General features: G+C 32.9%; 1 protein-coding gene across 2 annotated transcripts in view; it reads left to right on the top strand.

Annotated features, from left to right (window-relative positions):
- TMEM65 (transmembrane protein 65) overlaps window positions 1-23,402 on the top strand; it is a 49,823-nt gene that overhangs the window by 21,447 nt on the left and 4,974 nt on the right. The window contains exons 3-8 of one of the 2 annotated variants that reach the window (XM_014787982.2): window positions 9,072-9,167; window positions 10,618-10,662; window positions 13,891-13,958; window positions 18,406-18,460; window positions 19,356-19,398; window positions 21,498-21,603. In XM_014787982.2, the coding sequence (XP_014643468.2) occupies window positions 9,072-9,167; window positions 10,618-10,662; window positions 13,891-13,958; window positions 18,406-18,460; window positions 19,356-19,398; window positions 21,498-21,603 (413 nt within the window). The remainder of the gene's footprint in view (window positions 1-9,071; window positions 9,168-10,617; window positions 10,663-13,890; window positions 13,959-18,405; window positions 18,461-19,355; window positions 19,399-21,497; window positions 21,604-23,402) is intronic. The other variant, XM_087447475.1, reaches the window with a different exon arrangement.

A 23,402-nucleotide genomic window follows, 5' to 3' on the forward strand; every position in this document is an offset into this window, starting at 1 on the left:
GAAATAAAAATAAGAATGCAGCAAGATGAAAGTAATTTGGCATACTTCTTCTGAGAGAAATTTTGTAAAAATTTTAAAATCCTTAAATTTATGCCTTTTTGACTCAGTAATGCCACTTAGGAATCTACCCTAAGGAACTTTCAGAAGAACATAAAAAGATTTAGGTACAAGTTTATATTAGTGTTATTGTGAAAAAGAATAAATATGGGGTAATAGAGGATTAAACTGTTATACATCATATAATGAAATAAAATGCCACTAATAAAATTATTGCCTTAAAAAATTTAAATTTAAATATTCACCAAATAGTGCTTTGTGAAAACCACAAAATATAACTTTGTATATACATCTCCATAGAAAAAAGATTGAAGGATAATACATTAAAATGTTTGTTTTTGATAAATTATAGGTAGTTTTAATTTTCTTTGTTTTTCTGAATCTCATTGACTTTCTACAATAAACATGTATAACCTCCTTATTTGAAAAGTGTAACTTACTCCTTTAGATAAACTAAAGAAAGTTAGTATTTTAAGCATTACTTTCTAATTTTTACTTAAAAATTCCTCTTAAGTTAAAGAAACAAACTCAATATCCTCATTCTTTTAATGTATGTAAATATGAATAAATAAATATTTATGGATAAATTATGTATATGTATGTGTGTGTATATAAATTTGGCTTGTTTAATGTAAGATGTTTGCAGTAAATTCCTGTTATAGCAATCAATGTTAACTGAACAGCACAATGAAATGCACAAGGCATTGTATGGTGAGGTTGCAGGCAGTTGTTCTAGTACCAGAAGTTCTGTTCTAAAACTTGCATGTGATATATTCCTGAAAAGCACAATTTAAAAGAATTTTCTATTTTATTCTAAGCATTAATATAAAGGGTAAATTTGAGTATGCTTATAGCACTGATAAAAATATTTGAATATATAAGTTACATTTTAGTTATGAAGTATTCTAAAACATTTTGGTAAAACCTGGTAGGAATTTTCCAGGATTAAAGCAAATGTGAGCTATAAAGTGGCAGTATTTGTTCTTGTATGGTTAGAGGTCATACGGTCATTACAGTAGTATAGGCTTGGTTGTAGGATTACTGTCCCAAATATATGTCCTAGATAAAGCTTCTCTTTAATCTTACCAATTGAAAAACTATTGGTTACCTTTCACTACAGGAAAAAGAAAAAAAAATATACTTGATTAACTGGAATTCAGCTTATTAGAGCCTACAGTTAACCAATTTCCTCTCTTACCAGATGCCCTTTTAATTTAATGTAATTTACTTATTTTCCCCCAAAGCCCCAGTAGATAGTTGTATGTCACAGCTGCACATCCTTCTAGTTGCTGTATGTGGGACGCAGCCTCAGCATGGCCAGAGAAGCGGTGCGTCGGTGCGCGCCCGGGATCCCAACCCGGGCCGCCGGTAGCGGGGCGCGCGCACTTAACCGCTAAGCCACGGGGCCAGCCCAACCAGATACCCTTTTAAAATAAACTTGTAGAACACGGCCTGGGATACAGAAACCTTTAGACCTGTGTCCTATGGCAAAACCTGGGAACCTCTGGCACAGCTGGAGATGATTTCTATTCGTCTGGTTTTCCTATAGTGCTTAGCATTGTGCTGTATATTAGGAGGTATCTGTGTGCACGGTGGAGTCTGATCCAAAGGTGCCAAGTTTAGACCACTGTATGCCCAAGCAACAAAGAAACACAGTAGAGAGACTGAAAAAAACCATGTCCCAGCAACTCATTTGCCCGGATCTAGGGAGTCGCTTGCTTGTGTGGCCTTCTCTGAGGCTCCCTTTAAAAAAGTGTCTCTCTCTCTTTTGAAAAAATCTCTGCATTTTTTCCTAATCTGTTTTTCTTACCTTGTTCTGTTTCTTATTTCTCCCTTTGTCTTTCTCTCCCCCCACCTTGACTTCCCCCTTTCTTTAAGTGAATACAACATAAAACTTAAATATTTTTACTTATATTATATAACAGAATATAAAAATCAGCTGGATTAAATACATTTTTATTCCTGAAATAGGAGAAAAAAGCCTTAACTTGTGTTTTTTTCTGACTTGCTTTTGATTTCTTTTTTATGTGACAGTGTACCTCAGTTTTATATTTCCTAAATAGGTAATAGTTAAGCATTAAAGTGATGATTCTGATGCATTATAATATTCCAATTTGTCAAAAAAAATTCCTTTTTAAAAAAATTCAATATTTCTTAAGTAACGGTATTTGATAAGCTACAACAGTTTTCTGGTTGCCTTAGTTAATTAGAAAGCTATCTGGAATAGCTCATTCTGTCTACTTTCTAAAAAATTAGAGTTTCACTTGATAAAAAAAGTAAATTGCTTTAAATGTTTTACATTGTTTTCTCTAATCTTCCTGAGTTACCCAAGCAAAACAAAATGTTGAAAAATCTTATATTTAAACATGCAAAGTGTTTTTCTTATGTTTTCAGAATTTATAATGAATATCTAGGGTATTTTTCTATTAGGAAAAGATTTGTCTCTACATTATAATAATTGAATGTATTTAAATTCTCAAGGACAGACTGGAGCAAGAAATAGTCCCATTTCAAATAATTTTTATTTGATTTTATATAGTATATATTAGCAATTTGCAACAACTGTCTTGTCTTATTTATACTACCTCTAGCAAAGGCTTTTAAATGTGAAATCAAAAGGAAAAAAATCCTATATGTAAATATTATCTCATAGACACTTGCAGATAATTTTCCTAACCTATAAATTTCTAAACATGAAACCGTATTAAGAGCAACTTTTCCTTCAAACAGTGAGAAATATCTAAGAAAGGGAAAAATGTAAGGAAGTCTGGATGTTAGTTATTTTTTGCCACTATTATGAATAAACACACTTAGGAAAGCAGAACTGTTATTATTCAATTAAGGATTCTTGTGTCTGTGTTCATGAGGGATATTGGTCTGTAGCTTTCTCCTTTTTGTAATTTCTTGGTTGGGATTTGTATTTAGGATTATTCTGGCCTCATAAAACGAGTTGGAAAGTATTTCATCTTCTATTTTTCTGAAAGAGCTTGTGAGTTTGTGTAAGATTGGTGTTTGTTCTTCTTTAAATGTTTGATAAAATTCACCGGTGAAACCAACTGGGCCTGGAGGATTTTTGTGTGTGTATGTAATGGAAAAGTTTTTGGTAAAAAATTCAATTTTGTTACTAGATAGAGGCATTCAGATTCTTTTGTTTCGTCTTATGTCAGTTTGGATAAGTTGTTTTTCAAGGAGTTTGTCCATTTCGTCTAAGTTGTTGAATTTGTTGGCATAAAGTTATTCATAATATTCTCTTTTCAATGTCTGGAGGATCTGTAGTGATGTCCCTTCTTTCATTCCTGATATTAGTAATTTATGTTCTCTCTCTCTTTCTTGATCAGTGTACCTGGGGGTTTAAAATTTTGTTGATCTTTTCAAAGAACCAACTTTTGGCTTTGTCTGTTTCCTAATGTTTTCTATTTCATTGATTTCAGCTCTTTTCATTATTATTTCCGTCTTTCTTCTACTTACTCTTGGTTTACCTTGCTCTTTTTTTCCTAGCTTCTTAAGATAGAAACATAGATAATTTATTTTAGACCTTTCTTCTTTTTTTTGTGAGGAAGATCAGCCCTGAGCTAACATCCATGCCAATCCTCCTCTTTTTTCTGAGGAAGACTGGCCCTGGGTTAACATCCGTGCCCATCTTCCTGCACTTCATGTGGGACGCCGCCACAGCATGGCCTGACAAGTGGTGCGTCGGTGCACGCCCGGGACCTGAACCTGCACAGCCAGCAGCGGAGCACGCGCACTTAACCGCTAGGCCACGGGGCCGGCCCCTAGACCTTTCTTCTTTTTAATGAAAGTATTTCAGACTAAGTTTCCTTGCAAGCATTCATTTAGCTGTATCCCACAAATTTTAATTTGTCTTATTTATTATTGTTATTCAGTTTAAAGTATTTTCTAATTTTCCTTTTGATTTCTTCTTTGGTCCATGTATTTAGAAGATGTTATTTAATTTCCAAGTTTGTTTTTCTAGTTATCTTACTGTTATTGACTCCATTTTTGTCAGAGAACATATTCTTTATGATTTTAATCATAAATTTATTGACACATGTTTTGTGGATCAGCATATGGTCTATCTTGATGAGTGTACCATCTGCACTTGAAAAGAATGTGTATTCTGTAGTTGTTGGGTAGATGTTTAATATCAATTTTGTTTAAATATCAATTGGATCAAGATGGTTGGTAGTATTGTTCAAATAATCTATATCTTACTGATGTTTTTGTGTACTTCTCTGTCAATTACTGGGAGAGAGGCTTTTATATCTCCACGTATGATTGTGGAAGTGTTTATTTTCCCTTTAATTCTGTCCGATTTTGCATCACATATTTTGAAGCTCTGTTATTAGGTATAAACAAATTGCTATTATGCCTTTTGATGAATTAACTCTTTTATCATTTTAAAAGATCCCTGGGTCTCATAATTCTCTTTGCCTTTGAGTGTACTTTATCTGATATTAATATAGCCACTCCAGCCTTTGTAAGCTTACTGTTTGTGTAATATATCTTTTTTGTTGTTAGTGCTAGCGAGTAGATTTTGACTCTAGTGACCCTGTGTGCAGCAGAGCAGAACCCTGCCCAGTCTTTTTGTGCCATCCTCTCATCTTGCAGCGCTGTAACAGACAATGCTCTGCTGCTATTTATAGAGTTTTCATGGCCAATTTTTTCAGAAGTAAGTGGCCAAGTCCTTCTTACTAGTCTGTCTGAGTCTGAAAGCTCCGCTGAAATCGCTCCACTACGTTTGACCCTGCTGCTATTGGAAATACCAGTGGCATATCTTTTAACATCACAGTAACAGGCAGCTGCCATAGTATGACAACTGCCACATGGGTGTTGTGGTTCCCTGACTGGGAAACGAACCCAGGTCACAGCAGTGAGAGTGCCAAATCTTAACCACTAGACCAGCAGGAGTGGACTTGTATATCTTTTACCATCCATTCACTTTCGGTTTTTATTTTATTTTATTTATCTTTTTATTGTGGTAACATTGGTTTATAATGTTATATAAATTTCAGGTGTATATCATTATACTTTGATTTCTGCATAGATTACCTCATGTTCACCACCCAAAGACTAATTACAATCCATCATCACACACATATGCCTAATCATCCCTTTCATCCTCCTCTCTCTCCCCTTCCCCTCTGGTAATCACCAATCTAATCTCTGTCTCTATATGTGTTTGTTTGTTGTTATTTTTATCTTCTACTTATGATTGAGATCATATGGTATTTGACCTTCTCCCTCTGACTTATTTTGCTTAGCATAATACCCTAAGTGTCCATCCATATTGTCACAAATGGCTGGATTTCATTGTTTCTTATGGCTGAGTAGTATTCCATGGTACCACATCTTCTTTATCCATCCTTGCCTTGACGGGCACTTAGGTTGCTTCCAAGTCTTGGCCATCGTGAATAGTGCTGCAGTGAAACAGAGGTGCATGTATCTTTATGCATGCATGTTTTCGTGTTCTTTGGTTAAACAGCCAGCAGTGGAATAGCTGGATTGTATGGTAATTCTATTCTTAATTTTTTGAGGAATCTCCATACTGTTTTCCATAGTGGCTGCACCAGTTTGCACTCCCACCAGCAGTGTATGAGAGTTCCCTTCTCTCCACATCCTCTCCAACACATGTTGTTTCCTGTCTTGTTAATTATAGCCATTCTGACGGGAGTGACCATCCATTTACTTTGAACCTATTAAAGTGTAGTTCTTGCAGATATCATATAGTTAGGTCTTGCTTTTTTATCCGTTTTGACAATCTTTGCCTTTTAATTGGAGTATTTTGTCCATTAACATTGAATGTAATTATTGATATGGTTGGATATAGATTTACTATTTTATTCTTTGGTTTCTGTTTGTCCCTCTGTTTTTTGTTCCTGTATTCTCATTTCCTGCATTCTTTTGACTTAATTTAATATTTTTTAGAATTCCCTTCAAGTTATTTTTTAGCTTTTTAAATATGTCCTCATTGCATTTTGTGTGTGTGTGGTTGCTCTAGGGATTACAAAGATTTACGTTCTTAACTCTTCGCAGACTACTTATAGCTAATATTGTACCACTTCATATACATTAAAGAAATATTACACCTGGATTACCAAATTGGTCCATTTGTAACCCCTTTCATCTTTTATGCTTTGATGTCATATGTATTACATCTACATATGTTATAAACTCCACAAGGCAGTGTTATAATTTCTGCCTTAGACAGTCAGATTTACTTAAGTTAAATTACTAGGGAAAAGGTAGTCTTTTGTATTTACCGAATATTTACCATTTCTGATGCTCTTCATTCTTTCCTGAAGATCCGACTTTCCAACTGGTATTTCCCTTCAATCTGAAGAACTTTCTTTTGTATTTCCTGTTTTGCAGGTTGGCTGGCAAAACATTCTCATAGTTTTAGTTTATCTGAGATACAGTTTGCCTTCATTCTTGAAGGATAATTTTTCTCGACATAGAATACTGGACTGACAGCTTTTTTTTCTTTTAGGCTATTCAAATATGGCTTTCCTGTATTTAATGTGTCATTTTTTTCTGACTGCTTTCAAGATTTTTTTCTTTATCATTGATTTTATCCAACTAGGGGTTCACTGAACTTGAATCTTTTGAAATTTTTGTCTTCCACCAAATTTGGGAAATTTTTAGCCATTATTTATTCAAATATTTTTTTGGTCCTTTTCATTCTCCTTGCCTTCTGGAACTCCAGTTATACATATACTGACATTTTGATATTTAGCCACAGATCCCTGAGACTCTGGTTCATTATTTTTCAATCCTTTTATTCTCTGTTCTTCAGATGGGGTAATTTTTACTGATCTGTCATTGTGTTCACTAATTCTTTCTTCTGTCCCTTCTGCTTGAAAGCACCATTCTACTTTTAAGCCTATCCAGTTAATTTTAAAATTTCAGACAATATGTTTTTCAGTTCTAGAACTTCAGTTTTGTTCTTTTTTATAGTTTCTATTTGAGCATATTTTCATGTCTTGTAATATAATTTTAATTGCCACTTTAAAGTTCTTGTCTTCTACTTCTATCATTTGAGTCACTTCAGAATTGGTCTCTGTCTATTGTTTGTTCTCCTGAAAAATGGATCATGTTTTCCTGTTTCTTTGTTTGTGAGGTAATTTTGAATTGTATCTGAGTCTTTGCTGTGATTAATATGTTGCAGAGACTCTGGATTCTGTTTTATTCTTCTGAAATATTTATTTTTGTTTATTTGCTTTAGCAGGCAATTAATGGTTAGGCTCAAACTGCAAACTGTGTCTCTTGGGCTGCAACTCAAATATTCAGTTATTTTACCCTTAGCTGGGATTTTCGGGGTTTTCTCTGCACAGGTCAGCCATATGTTTGAACTGAATGTATATATGGAATTTAGGGCTCCTCCTTTCTGACTCTATTCTTTCCAGAATCCCCCTCTCACTTTCCAGTGGCTTTGTTTACCTTGCACCCTCTCCACTGCTTTCTCAGGCCAAAAAGGCTGAAGATTTTTTATTAGAGTTTTAGTTGCCCTGCAGGTTATGGATTGAGGCTTACCCCCCGGCCAAAAGCTGCAACAAATGGGTAACTCACTAAGTGTCCATTCTTTCTTCTAAGTTTTGACTCCTTTCCAGAATCAACCTATTTTTGGTGCTTTTCTAGTGGTTTCAGGTGATTATGTATTTATTGTGTTTTTGTGTATAGTTTATAGTTGTTCTGTGCAAGAGGGCTGGTCTGATAGGTTACTCAGCCAGTATTGGAAGTAGAACCAGAATTTTCTTTCTTTCTTTTTTTTTTTTTGTGATGAAGATTAGCCCTGAGCTGAGATCTATTGCCAATCTTCCTCTTTTTGCTGAGCAAGATTGGCCCTCGGCTAACATCTGTGCCCAGCTTCCTCTATTTTATATGTGGGACACCTGCCACAGCATGGCTTGATAAGCGGTGTGTAGGTCCATGACTGGGATCCGACCCTCCAACCCTGGGCTGCTGAAGTGGAGCGTGCAAACTTAACCACTACGCCACTGGGCTGGCCCCAGAACCAGAATTTTTTAAGCTAAAAATGGTTGGAAAATATGGTGTGGTGAAGTACAATCTTAATGGTCATCTTATTATTTTAAAATATTCAGGAAAAGAAGAGAGAAATTATGATGTATATAATACACACACACACACACACACAAATGTAGTAACTGAAAGAACTGATTTTTCTAACTCCAAAGTCTGCTTAATAAAACATTATATTAGAATACATTTCCCTTGTAAGTATAGATAGTTTACCATATGTCAGAAGAAAATTCTTAAGGTTAAGATATATATGTAGGGAAGTTAAGCTTCTGGGGTTTATTGTGACTATTTTCAGGGAAGTTATATTAGCAGCCATTACGTTTTAGCACTTGTACAGGTTGCTGAAACCTTGGGCTTATTTCCAAGATTAAGTTCTGTGGTGTATTGTACATCTAATGTTTTTTGCTTCTGATATATATTTTGTTTTGATTCAGTTAATAAAGTAAAGATCATTTACAGTGTCAAAGTCCTCAAAATGATCAATTTATGATTTAAAAATTTTTTGATGGATACTTTCCAATAAAATTTCCACTTTCTAGGAAATGTTCCTTTCATGTTTCCTCTTTACTGTTTTTTTGGTTTTTTTGTTTTTACCGTTTAGGTTCTTTGTGAAGTAGGAGGCAGAATCTATGCTTTGATTTTGCTTTAATCTCTGTGCCAATGGTTTTCCTCCCTGCTCTATCTTCTTTACTTAGTATTTCTTTCTTTTCTCTTTAAAAAAATTATTTTTGTATTACCTTTAATTTTTTAATCCTTATGTATAGTTGGAAAGAAAGATTAGGAATGTTGATTACTTATTTGATTTTTTTTCTCTTTACTGCTGCACATTATACATTTGCGTAGCTCTTATCCTTTCTTCTTAGGAGTTGTAAAATATTTTAAATATTTTGCTCAATATGTAGGGAATTTGAAGAAGTAAAAGCAAGGACTCTGTATACTCTCATTCTGTTGGGAAGGTCCTGCTTGTTGAATTTTAGGTATTTCAAGATGTTCCAGTCAACTGACAAGGACTTCTCCTCACAGTGTCAGAACTGTAGTGATGATGAGAGTAATGCAACTAGCAAATAGTTCTGGTATGTAACCACTTTTGCATGTTTACTTCACCAGAAAACTCTGTGGAGTACAGTGGTATCCTATATTCCATGTTAAAAATTTGGAAAACCATTTGCATGCTTTCAAAGTAGATTTTGAGGTAATAGTGCTAGTCAAAGAATGGAGAATATATTTTAATCAGGTCTAAAGTTCTGTAAAGATTAGTATATCTTCATATCTTAACTCTTCTAGACAAGGAAAAACGAAACTTCAACTTGCGTTCTTAGAACTTTCTGAATAATATGATAATTGATTAAACTCTAGGTTTCAGTGTATTTCTTATTGTAAAGGCATTATGGTATTATATGCTTTTTTAGTAAAATAGCATTCACAAATGTAAACCATACTCCTTTTTTTGTATAGCTTATCAGTGGAGATTTATTTGCTTTTTACATCTTTTAAACTAAATTCTTCAGTTCTTAAGTTTTATAGATTATAAGTATATTTTAGAAAATGTATATGCAGTTTGTAGTGTGTTTCCTTGGACAGTCTGGTTGTATTAAATCTTGAGAGCAGAGCAGGCCACGGTGTGGGTTCTTCTTTGTAGGTTATCAGGTAATTCTGTTGGATTGGATGAAGGTAGAATTCTCTGCCATTTTACCATGGCTTATTCTTGTACTTATACAAATGGTGAGGTAGTTATTATTATGAGATTAGGTAAGTTGCTTCTTTGTAATAATTATTAATTTTTAGATTTAATGACGGCACTTGAAGATATTTACTTTGATATATACTTGGGAAAACTTTGTGTGTTTGTTATGACATACATTATGAATAGTAGTTAACTTGTTGAAGAACACCCTGCTTTTCTTGGGTTGTTTTATTATGTAGAATATTCTTTATTATCCAGTAGTACAGGTTTCAAAACCCAAAATATTCAGTATTTGATCAAGGGAGATGAATTAAGGAACAGAAGACAAGCTGGTGAAGTCATTGTTATAATACATTGCTTTAAAAATATTATTTTCCTATTTTTAAAGGACATCTAGATCTATTTGAATATTCTTTTTTTCCCATTATCAATGTTTGTTTGGATATATTTCTTAAGTCATCTAGGGTTGCCATCTTCAAGAAGGGCAGCTATAGTTCTGAAATTTCTTTTTTTTTTTTTTAACTGTAATTAATGTAAACAGGCTCATTATATAGATGCAATGACTTAAAAAACAAAAAGCAGATGATTTACCCAGGAGTATAGAGTCCATGGCAGGCTTGTAACTAAAACTCAGTTTTGTTCTCTAGCTTTGTGATTTAGTCCATATCAAGTAATATTTTCTGTATGGATAGCTTTGGTCCATTAACCTAAAGATAATTTATGAATAAACTCTGATATTCTCCCACTTTGTAAATCTGCTGGTATTTTCTTCGATGTAATAACAAAGGAATTATGCTATAGTAACTAATTCTTGCCCCACACCCTTTTTTTCCCTTTAGAAAAATTGGAAGCTCCACCACCCACCCCAGGACAGCTGAGATATGGTAATGGTTCTATAATTGTTACATATGTGTGCATCTATCTTTTGGATTTGAAATAACTATATCATTCATTGATAGTACAGATGTCAGTAAACTAAGTCTTTCTAGATAGAGTGGATTATCCTATTTATTATGATGAAGCAAAAAGTTTATAAACTTGGCTTAAGACATATTGCAATATTATGGAATTTTTAATATTGTTAACCATATCTAATATTGTTTAAATATTGTTACCATCTAGAGATAGAATTATACTTAAAGGAGAGGTTTTCTTAATTCCCAGGAAGAAGGATATGTTTACTTTAGTTTGGATTTAGGTTGGGTAATTACAGAACTAGAATTTCTAGGCTCAAGGCTAACTAAGTACAGCTGTTCTCTGGTGGAGACGATACTTCTGGGTTGCTGTTTGTAATAATGAAGAAAGTAAAGTTCATTTAAAACCACCAGGAAGAAGAACCTTACAATGCTGCTGGTGTGCTTTCTTTACTCTATTGTGATAGGAATAAAAATCCAAGGGCTAACATTGAAGTGATGGAAACAGTTTGGGATCTTATTGTAAAGACAATAAGAAGAGAATTATTTAATGGTGCAGTGAATTTGAGTAGGTTGTAAGTTAAACCTAAATATTAGATATGATTTGCTAACAACTGCTGAGTTATGGAATAGTAGGAGATCCTTAAATACTGGAGAGAAAACTTATGTAATTTTTAAAAACCCTATTGAATAGCCAGTTCTTTTTTCTCACAGAGGTAGCATGTAATTTATATTAGAAATAAATAACTTTTCCCAATACCAAAACAATTTAAGAATTCTTTAAGACTTCTTCCCCAGGTCATCTTTCCTGATTCTCCTAGCCTAGATTTATACAATCTATATGCATAGCACTGTATAATACTATTATCATTTTCCTTTGGTCATATTGAAATTGTGTTCACACGGCTGTGTTATCATACCCAAACTTCTTGAGGTTGGTAACCAAGTCTTATTTATCTTTGTATCTTAAGTGTCCAGTGGAGTGTCCAGTACATGTTTATTTAACTTCTTGAAAATTATATTTTTTCCTTTGGGTTGAAAATAAATTTTTATTTATAGGACACATTTATTTATGTCTAAACATAAAAACATGATATATTTATAGTTCAAAGTGATTATTATAGCAACGTGCCTTGGTTTTGCCGACCAAGTTTTTACTAGGATAGTAATTAGTCTAATCTTAATTTAGTAGCCTTAACAACTAATTTTAAGATATTTGTAACTGGCCAGTTTTAGAGATGGCATCAAATTAACTCCAAAATGTTAAGTAATCCCAAAGGATTCATAGTTACTTTGCCATATTTACATTTGAAAGACGATTGAGAAGATGAATCAAGACTTCTCTGCAGAGATGTGTTTAAAGTAACGCTCTCTTCACTGTAAACGTTTCATTTAGTGAATTTTTAAAATTTCATTATACTGTTTTGACCTATCAAGTTTGTATTATGTTTTTTGAAAATTAGGATTGTGTACATGTTTTGGAAGCTGCTTATTATAAAATTTTGAATGTCTAGTAGTTAAGTGACTAGACTTAGGCAAAAAGTCAAAGAACTAAGATTAGACTCTTTAATTGAAAAATCCCATTTCATTAATGTGCTATTTGATTTTTATTATCTTTAATAGCTTTTAAAATAATAGTCTTTATAATTAAAAGGGTGATGCTTTTTAACTCGAACATTTTTACTTGATAACAAGAAGAAATTTGAAATGACCTAGGATATATACTATTTATACTATTTTCCTTTGACCTTAGTCTTTGATAGTGGTTATAGGTAGAAGTGGTGGTTTGTTTTTTGGGTTTTTTTTACTGCTTATTAGCTTTCCCTGATTGGTATAGAACTATAGTAATATCAAACTTTCATAACTTCTGGATTATATTTTAATTATACTTTCTGTGAACTTAACTGCATTAAAAGAAAAAAAGACTCTCAAGTCACTAGGTACATATAACCAATTGGTTTAAGGGACTGTTTTTTGGATGTGATATAAAACTCAGAGCTTTGATGTTTATCTAAAAAAAAGTCCTCAGTTGCACTGATGTTGACTATACCTTGGCAGTTTTATAAATTAATTAGAATAAAGTCTTTTAACTATCCCCAGTTTTGAATCTGTTTCACAGTCTGCCTTCAATTCTCTCAATCTGGAATTCTCTTCCTTTCCAGGTTAGTGGTCCTCAATTTACTTAACTAATGTTTATTGAGTATCTCCTATGTACTAGGCAGTCTGCACTGTGCTGAAGATGCAAATATGAAATAAATGAGGCTAAATGTATAAAAAATATATAGATATTAGTTCTTCCTAGTTACAGTTCTGTTATCTCAGGTCATTCAGATTATGTACTAGATAGATGAGATAAGATGTGCCTTTGGTAGGAAGAAGCCAAGTTACATTTTGATTTAAATCAAATATTGTTTGTTTATAGTTTGTGAAAGTGTTCAGGGATACCAATATGTTGTTGAAGGGGAAAAAAGACTGTACATAGATATCCAATATAGATAAGATAGTCACATTTTTCATTAGAAAAAAATCACATTTTTGTTTGAAAAATTGTTGAGTGAGTAAAAGTAACCAAATAGATTCCCTGAATTTTTTTTTTCTTTTGTTTATTGCGGTAACATTGGTTTATAGTATTGTATAAATTTCAGGGAATTTTTTATTTCTAATATGGAGATCAATTTTATGATATCAATCTTTGGGTATAAGAGAGAAACATTGATGTCAATAGCAATTAAACAGGTAAAACATGGTACTCATACTATGTATGTACTTATTTGTTCTGCCGTTAACTGTATATAATTTGTGTGTATGTGTGTGTTGCCAGTAAGAAAACACAAAAGCCTAACATCAATAGCAATTAAACAGGTAAAACATGGTACTCATACTATGTATGTACTTATTTGTTCTGCCGTTAACTGTATATAATTTGTGTGTATGTGTGTGTTGCCAGTGAGAAAACACAAAAGCCTAACACAAGTATTTTTACATGACATGTGTTTTTTATTTTGTTTTTTTCCCTGTATAGCTTCTACAAATAGCTAAACTTATATCAGGAGCAGAATCTTTTTCCTATGGGGAATGGAAAGCAGATTCCAAAGCTTATCAAGTCTATTTAGGAGACTTTAATCATATGGTCTGTTTTTGTCATTTTAAAATTATAGAAATCTTAAAATATATTTTTCTGTTTTTGATGTTTTTCAGTATTCATCCACAATGCGATACCTTTCATAGGGTTTGGCTTTTTGGATAATGCAATTATGATTGTTGCAGTAAGTTCTTTCTCTCACTCCTTTTATTTTGAGTTAATAAATTAATGTGGTCTAAATTTTCCTCATTATTTGTATATTGTAGCTGTAAAGTTTTAATTAACATCACAATGCATGAGGCTATTTTTTACTACATGTTAGTTAGACTAAAGCTCAATTTTAAAGCATCATATGTATTAATCATTAAGATTTTTGGTAAAGCATTGACAATAATAAACATATTTATTGGGTCTATATTATCCTGTTTTAGTTTCAACATTCTGATTAAAGTATGTAAAATTTTCTGATGTTCTTTAATTGTATCGGCAGTTCTCATCACATATATGTATGTTATTTGACTGGTTCCTCGTTCACTTTTTCCATGCAAAAATGTTTTAAAGGGTGTTTTGATATACAGTCTATCCATTTAATCCAAAGATATTTTAAGTTTCAATTCAGAACACTGTGTATATTTCCCTCTTCTGTCTTTGTTCCATTGGAATGTTAAAAAAAAGTTCTCCTTTGCTGCACTCATTTTAATGTAAGGATGTTCTATAAAAGTGTTGTTTAGTCTCAGGGATGGCTGATTTACCTTTCTTACTGTTACGTGACTCCCTTTGTTAAAGGATATCAATATTGGGTCCAGATTCTAAAGTCAGAAATAAGTCCATAATTAAAATGCAAGCCTCCTGAAACTGCTCAGTGCTCTAACTACTTTTCTTTGCCGATTCTAACTTTAAAAAAATTCTATAAATTCTAGCTATTGTGTAGGAGACTGCTCGAAAAAAAGGAATAATTTTAGGATTATTGAATGTGAGGAAAGTACATATGAGAGATGCGTGGTTTTTTTTTTTTTTTTGGTGTTTTGGAGGTCATGTATACTACAGATGGACATAAATAGAATATTTGTTTTCAAAATAGGGATAAAAGTATAATTTACGTTGTATAGATTATAGATTTGCCTAAAGAATATCTGAAATTGGTTCATTCAAGAATGGTTTTCTTTGCTGTATAGTCTCACCTTGTGTCCAGATTGATGGGGATCAGATATCCGGAAAGTCTAGCCATTCAGCTGGTTGAGGAAACTTACAGGGTTCACACAGCAGGAAGATATACTGCTTCATAAACAGTTATGGAAGATATTCTAGTATGCACACAACTTGAAAATGATAAACACCCACTGGATAATTCTTTAGCAGAGTGGTCTGGCAAGAGCCTCGAAAATATAATTTCAAAATGCTAGTTTCTTGACTGATTATGACATTTTCCTAATAGGTATATAAGAATCAGATTGGCCAATTTATGTATCTGTGAATGTGAGAAACTTATTCAACCATTTAGAGCCACCTTTTCTGAAATTACTAACATCTGAGTGAGTTAGATTATTTAAATAGTTAATGTAAATCAAATCTAATTGTAAGAAAATGCTATTATGTTGAATTTATAAGCTCTGTTTAAGACTTTGATGTGTTCTTGAATAGATTGAATTAAAGCTTCTGTGTGGCAAATATTTCTTTCAATTTTATGTGACTCAATATTTTGATTCTCTTTATTGATGGCTAGTACCCCCCCATACTACCATCTTAATAATCATTTGTTTTTTCCACCTCAATAGGGAGGACTTTAGATATTCAAATGCTGAAATACTGTCCTTGCTACAGGGAAGTGTTGAGTTGATATATTTAGCATAAAGAGGGGTGCAGGAAGATTTTGAAGAGAGATCAGAATAGGAAAATTGGGTAGCTTCTTAGATACTGAATAAGACCTTCACAGTGTGGTCATCTTTTTTTTGAAATAAATATCTAAAGTAAGAGATATCTTTGTTTAAATACAGCTACCAACAAAACAAAACACTCACATTCTAGAGTCAAATTATTGTAATATTGTTTAGTATTTTGTGTTACTCAGGCCCGTGTCTCATTATTAGTAACACTGAGAGTAGACTGTTTTTCCAGGCTAGAGATAGTTGACTCCAATTTAGTTTTTCTAGTTTACGTTGAAATACAGTTTCAGGGACTTATCACTAGTTTTTTATTTATATAATACTCAAATAAATGTTTAAAATACTAGCTTCAATACCTGATTAATAGGTGTGGCAAAAATATTATCCTGTGATAATTGCAGACTAATTCAGGGACAGTGATATTTTCCAAAGAGGCTTTGTAATAGACTGCTGAGACTAACATACAAGAATAATATAACTATAGAATCTGTGAAAAGGGAAATAAGTGATCCTTAGTATCTTGAGAATGTTTTTCACCTTTTTATTTTTTTTAAACACTAATTGCCTCCTAACATTGTGGGACAGCCATGACTGTTTTAAGATAGTAAGTTATTTAATTCTTTTCTATTATGCCATAGACATTTGATGTTTTCCTCTTTTCTGTTAGGTGTGCTCTCATGGCTGCTACCCTAGTTATAGTCATAAAAACAAATTCCTATATAACTTCTTGTAATAGATTTGACCTTTATTGTTGGCTGCTGTTCATACTAAGCCTTTGGTTTCATAGTTTTTAATTGTATTTTTATATTATTGGGATTGCATTTTATGACATATTTTAGTGGTTTTTAAAAATTATTTTTCCTACAATTTAATTAGGTTAGAATTTATTAGAATTCTAGAGTAGATTAATTTAAGTAAGGTGATGAACCAGATATAACTTTAAGACAACTAGTATTAGATTTATTTGTAATTTCTACTTCACCTGTTAACATGAAATTTGATGTAACTATGGGAAAAGTAAAGGAGGGGACAGTCCATTGCCTTCAAATCAACTTTGACTTTATATGAGGTTTTTCATGCTATTAGAAGGAACTTCAGCTTTCTTAAATTCAACCAAATGATTAAGCACTTCAGTACTTTTTGAATACATGTAACCAAATGATTAAGCACTTCAGTACTTTTTGAATACATGTATTGCAAACAGGTTCTTCTTGGGTCACTCCTAATAATTCATTGCTGGTAAAGATGCTGTATTTATTTTTTATACACTGTAGCTCTCAGGTGCTTCCCTTCTATATTAATGCTCCAGTTATTTTTTGTTTTTGTTTTGCATTCGTATATAAAGATACACATCTTCATTCTTTGTGCCTGTTCTTTTCTTCTTCAGAAATCTATTTCTTTGGTAATTCTTTACAAGTAATTTTGAGTGCCTGGGAGACTTCTGTACATCAGGCTGTTTGGTCCATACTCTACAAGAATTGTATTACAAGGGTTGGAACCAAAAGGCCTAGGGGAACGAAAATTGAAGAAAACTTAACTCAGCTTCTCTTTAGTTTTGTAAATAATTGAGTAATGCAATATTTCTATGTACCAGATAGGGTGTACTTTTTTTTTTCCTCCACAAACGTCACTGAGATTTAAAAATTTTTTTAGAAATTTTCAAGCATCAGTATTCAACAGTGCTTTTGAAAATTAAGTCCACTATGGCAGCATTGCCCAAGGATTAGAACTGAATTAGCACAATAGATCCTAGGATATCTTCTTTATTCTTTGTAATAACCCATTAGCATAGTTTAGTCTTTTTCAATTCATTGCCTTCTCTTTAAAGTAGAAGTAAAAATATGAGCCCCTCTTTTCTTCAGAAGAATGAGATAGATGTGGACAGTCATAAATTCTCTCAATAAATAAATTCGGTGGAAATATAATGCAGCCTCATTTTTGCTGTAGCTCTATTGTATTAAATGCTATTGTTGCTTATAAATGAATCATGTGGTCTCACTAGTTAAAGAACTAAGGGTTAGAGGGATAATTTTTTTTTGTGAGGAAGACCAGCCCTGAGCTAACATCTGTTGCCAATCCTCCTCTTTTTGCTGAGGAAGATTGGCCCTGGGCTAACATCCGTGCCCATCTTCCTCTACTTGATATGGGACACCACCACAGCATGGCTTGACAAGCGGTGCCTTGGTGTGTGCCTGGGATACGAACCTGCGAACCCCGGGCCACTGCAGCGCAGTGCACGCACTTAACCACTACGCCATCGGGCCGGCCCCTAGAGGGATAATTTTTGAAGTCTATGATCTTTTGGGTTCCTAGAAACTGGTTTAGTCTGTCTTTTTAACCCTTTGTAGAGTAAATAACAGTAGTATAGATGTATCATTCAGATTTTAAAATTTAGGTGAGTTGGTTGTCTTTGTGTTCAAAGAGCTTTAAAACTTATTTCTCTGTGGTAGGAAAATATAAATTCTGGATTCTTAATGACAAATTGTATTGCTGTATGTTTTGCTATTTTTTATTTTTATGAAAGCCTAATTTTAATAAAATATTGATATTATTTCTGCATGAATGCATATATTTAATAATTAAGTGAATTACTGAGTTACATGTACATATTTCTGCATATTTTGTGTATATAATTTTGCCCCAAGGACATGTTTAACTATTTTATTTGTTTTTATTAATACTTTGCTATTCTTTTACAGACGCTTCAGCTTTAATTTTTAAGATTAATTTCTTTGTATCATTTTTCAGGGAACCCAAATTGAAATGTCTATTGGAATTATTTTGGGAATTTCAACTATGGCAGGTATTTAGTAATAGTAATGTTATTATTCCATTGTCTGTATATTTATAAAGCATTTCAATAGGTTAGGTTTAGAAGAGGATAATTTATTTGAATGAGTTTACTCATTGAGATGTCTGTTAATTTATCTCCTTAATCCTATTACTGTAATTCTTAATTTTGTGTATGTAGCACTTTTTTTGGTGAGAAAATTTGGGTTCTTTATGTTAGTTAACGGGTAGCAATAATCTGCTATATTGATTATGTTAAGAAAAGTTTTTCTCATAATTCAGTGTTACCCTAAAACCTTTCTACCCTTTTCTCTATTACATTATTTATTTTCAAGTCGGGTAGAAAAATCAAAGAAGGAAATACAAGACTGAAAATCTAATTTGGTTCTATCTTCTTTCCCTCCAATAACCACTCTATTCTTCATGATGGTGAAATTTGGGGATGGTTCTGTGTTGTGTTTATTGTATAGAACACATCAAGTAGATGAGTTAATGAAAGAGACATCTTTTCTGCTTGATTTTCTTGAATTTCAGAGCTGTACATATGGCTATGTACTCTTTAACTTCCAAATATCCAAATTTTCTTAAACAAATATTAGCTGCAAGTTACAACTATAAAATATTGTACAGGTGTTTTAATATTGAAATCAAAATGGAAACTGGCTGCTACCACAGAAAAAACCTACTACTTGTTGGAGGTAGAATACTCTACTCTCAGAAGCATTGTGTTCTATTTTGAAATCTTGAGATTCATAGCTAGCCAATGAGTTACTTTGGATATAGTCGTTGTAGTTTGAGAAATGTAATAACTCTTCCAGGCCAGTGCTTTGTTGATTATATAGTGATGTATTATAGTGATTTTTCTGACTTCCATGTAACAACTCACTTGTCCATTTTCATTTTTTTAGCTGCTGCTTTGGGAAATCTTGTGTCAGATTTAGCTGGACTTGGGTATGTTCATTCATTTATTCATTTGTGCGTGTGTGTACTTACTTGCTCTTTTTCTCTTCTCCATTCGCCTTTAATTGAGAAGCGTATAAAAAAAGGGACATTTATTATTTATGTCTTTTAGAACTAAATTTTTTAATTTACTATTTCTAAATCAGTAATATTAAATCTTTGGTGTGCATCAAGTATAGATGCCTGGGTCACACCCCATCGTACAGAATTAGTGTCTCTGGGGATGGGGCCCTGACAGTTGTGTTTAATAATCTTCTCAAGCAATTCTGATATTAGCAAAAATTTTTTTATAAAACTACTATAATGTAAGCAGAGTTGAATTTCATTTACTGAAGTATTTATATGTATTTTATAGACATTTCCAAGGGTGAGAAGATTCAAAGTAAGAACCCCTATCATTATTCCAGCCCACCCTCCTCCCATTAAGCCCAAATATAAGAGATATGGGTCAAATGTGAGGATACTGACTGGGCATGTTTTTTAGAAAGAGGAACTTTCAAAAGGAATAATGGCCAAAGCATACATGGGTTTGGCTAGTTTTTGCTCTTTTTATTCCTTGTGGCAGGAATGATGAAATAAACTGAGAATGTGTACTTAGAAAAGGCCTCTTTCTCTCTTTCTGATTTTACACTCTCTCTTCCAAGTGGCAGATGGCCTGGGCTGCTTCCTGAGCTTGGGGAAGCCTGGAAAGTGTAAATTAGACTAAACTGGCGTTGATTATTGTGATAAACATACTCTCTCTTGCTCAGTCTTTGGTTCTATTTCTTCCTTTCTTGGTTCCTTAGAATGGTGAGTTTTGGGATTTGGATTTGAGTCTAGAAGAAGTCGACTTAGCCCTATAATCTAAGCAAAGGCAGCTTTATAAGTGATCTAACCCTATATACTAGTCTTCTGTACTGGAGTCTGGGGCCAAAGCTACTGTTAAAAACCAAGTTTGTTTGCTCTGGGCCAAGACAGAAACTTTATATTCCTGGAATTCCTGGCATAAATCTATAAGGATATCACCCCTTAAACATTCCATTTTCCAGTTTCCAACATTGGGGTTCATAATGATAATATTATAGCTACTATGATAGCTTTCTGTATTTAATAGAAGCAAATGATCTAATAGATTTTAAGGTCATTTAGTTTAAGATCACATCATAAAATAGTTATTTTTGATTAGAGATAAAGATTTTATTGAGAGTCTATATTTAAGAACTATTTCTCCCCTGCCTTTTAAAAAATATCATTAAATAACAAATAGCACATTTTATCAATTCTTAGATGTACAGTTTTTTTAGAACTTAACATATCTGACTTTGAGATCCATCTTATAATTGATGGTATGCATAGTTTAATTGGCAATTTTTTTCTTTTTTACAGTTCATAAAGTAAGATTGTATCCAATAAATGATGGCGATTTAGAATTGATAAATATTTGAGATTGCCCTAAAAATTCTAGGCTGTTTTTCTTAGTATATAAATCTGATAAATTTTGGAAATTTTTGCTTTCTGATGACAGTTTTTAATTTATATCGTATGTTAAAGTGCTTCGCTTTGAATTTGGAATAAGTGCATTAATTGTAATTGCTGTAAAAATTTTTTATATACCTTGAATCGATCTTTTTAAAGCAATGGTAGAGAGTAATTGCTTTAAGTCAATTAATTTACCTATGTATTAAATATATTAATATGAAAATTTTTTTTTTTTTGTGAGGAAGATTAGCCCTGAGCTAACATCTGTTACCAATCCTCCTCTTTTCTTTTGCCCTGGCCCAATCTTGCTCTACTTTATATGTGGGACACCTGCTACAGCGTTACTTGATAAGTGGTGCATAGGTCTGCACCGTGGATCTGAACCTGCCAACCCTGGGCCGCAGAAGCGGAGCGTGTGAACTTAACCGTTACACCACCAGGCCGGCCCCATGAAAATATTTTTAAACTGGATGTATTTATACACAATAAAAAATGAAAGTTGTAAAAAAATGTTTACACCATTTCTAGAGTGCCAATTACAGATTTCTCTTTGTAGTAATTAGTTTTTACAATCTGAGGATGTTTTTGTCTCTCTTTAAAAACTTATATTCCGTCCTCTTGTATTTTTAAAGACTTGCAGGCTACGTTGAAGCTTTGGCTTCCAGGTTAGGCTTATCAATTCCTGATCTCACACCAAAACAAGTTGACATGTGGCAAACACGTCTTAGTACACATTTGGTAAGTACTTTATGTGATTTATGACAATGAATTCGAGTAGCCAGAGCAAGACACTGTATGTTTCAGTCTCTTGAGAAATTTGAGATTAAAATTCATTTGAGTGGAGTTTTTAACAAAAATTTTCCAAACGTTGGCAGTTTTCGGAAGCACAGTAATTTTTTTATGGACTCTTTATTTTTTGTAGGTATATTTGATTTTTTAAAAATTCTTTATATGATTCAGTTAATGTTGAGGAGTATCAGTTATGTGTTAGGGACTGAAGGACATAAAATGAATAATACACTATAGTTCTTTTTGAGAATTGTTTAGGTGGAGAACCAGACATAATTGTTTATAATGTAAACAATTTATAATTTAGTGACATATGCAGGCGTAGAATTATGCACTAGATATAGCAATAGCACAAGTAAGAGAATTAATACTTTGTGGGGAGAGATTTCTTTTGGTGGGGAGATTTCATGGCAATTATTATATCTAAGCCAATTTTTTAATTATCGATGAGACATTTACTAGGTGAACAAGAGAATTCCAAGTATATCGACTAGCAAGTAGAAAAGCATGATGAAAACAAGGTGTGTTCAGAGAAATACAAGAAATTAGGTATTACTGGGATATAATATATAGTAGTTGTGGATGGAAGCAGCAGTAGAAAACAGCATTGGAGAAGTAAGAATGGATCAGACAGGAAAGGTACTTTCTGTCTATCTATAAACTGTGCTAAGGAACTTGAACCTCATACCTAGGTGCTGGAGTGCTAGTGAAGAATTTTAAATAGGAAGGAAACTGGGTGGATCACCATGCCACCAATTAAGTCAAGAAGTAAAGGAGGAAGAACAAGTTTGTAAGGGAAGATAATGAGTTCTGTCTTGGGCATGTTGAATTTGAGATGATAGTAGGACATTCAAGTAGTGACACCTAGTAGGCATTTGGGTTAAAGGTCAAGAGTTAGAGAGGTCTGAATTAGAGATGATGGGCATTTTCAGTCATTCATTCAACAAGTACTTATTGTTTACCTACTGTATGCAGGGTACAGATCTAGGGGTTTTGAATATATTGGTTAACAAAACAAGATTTTTTTTCTAGTGATCTTTCTAGCAGGGAAAAGATAGACAATTTAAAAATCTGGCAAATAAAATATTTAGTATATTAGCAATCCACAAGTGTTATGGGAATTAAAGAAAAAAAGAAAGCCAGGCAGGGTAAAAGAGTTTGGGAGTGCTAGGATGGAGACAGATTGCAGTATTAAATAAGAGGATCACTGCAGACCTCCCTGAAAAGGTAGGTGATAGTTAAAACCCTGGGAGAAGGTGAGATTGTATACGGCAGTGGTTCTTGAAGTGTGATGCCAGGACCAGCAGGATCAACAATACCTGGGAACTTGTTAGAAATGCAAATTCTCAGGCTCCACCTTAGACCTATCTATTGCTATGTAACAAATTATATATATATATGTCCATATCCTGCAATTTGCAGGTAAATTGAGCTAAAACTAGCTAGCTAATACCAGCCAGAGTTGTTCAAGAATAAGGATAATCTAACATTCTAGCAATTTGGCTTAACGTTTTAGCACTATAGTTGGGATCAAGAGATTTTTTTCCTGGGGTCTCCTCTTCTCACTAATTGATAATTCTCTTTTCTTTCTATATCATAAGCAGATCCATTTCCCTTCTTCTATGACAAAAGCACTTCATTACTGAATTAGTGTGTGTGTGTGTGTATGAGTGTGTGTATATATATATATATATATATATATATATACACACACACACACATATATATTAGTATACACATGTACTATT

This window comes from Ceratotherium simum, chromosome 23 (assembly GCF_057802395.1).
Source record: "Ceratotherium simum simum isolate JZ-2026a chromosome 23, ASM5780239v1, whole genome shotgun sequence".
NCBI lineage: Eukaryota > Metazoa > Chordata > Mammalia > Perissodactyla > Rhinocerotidae > Ceratotherium > Ceratotherium simum.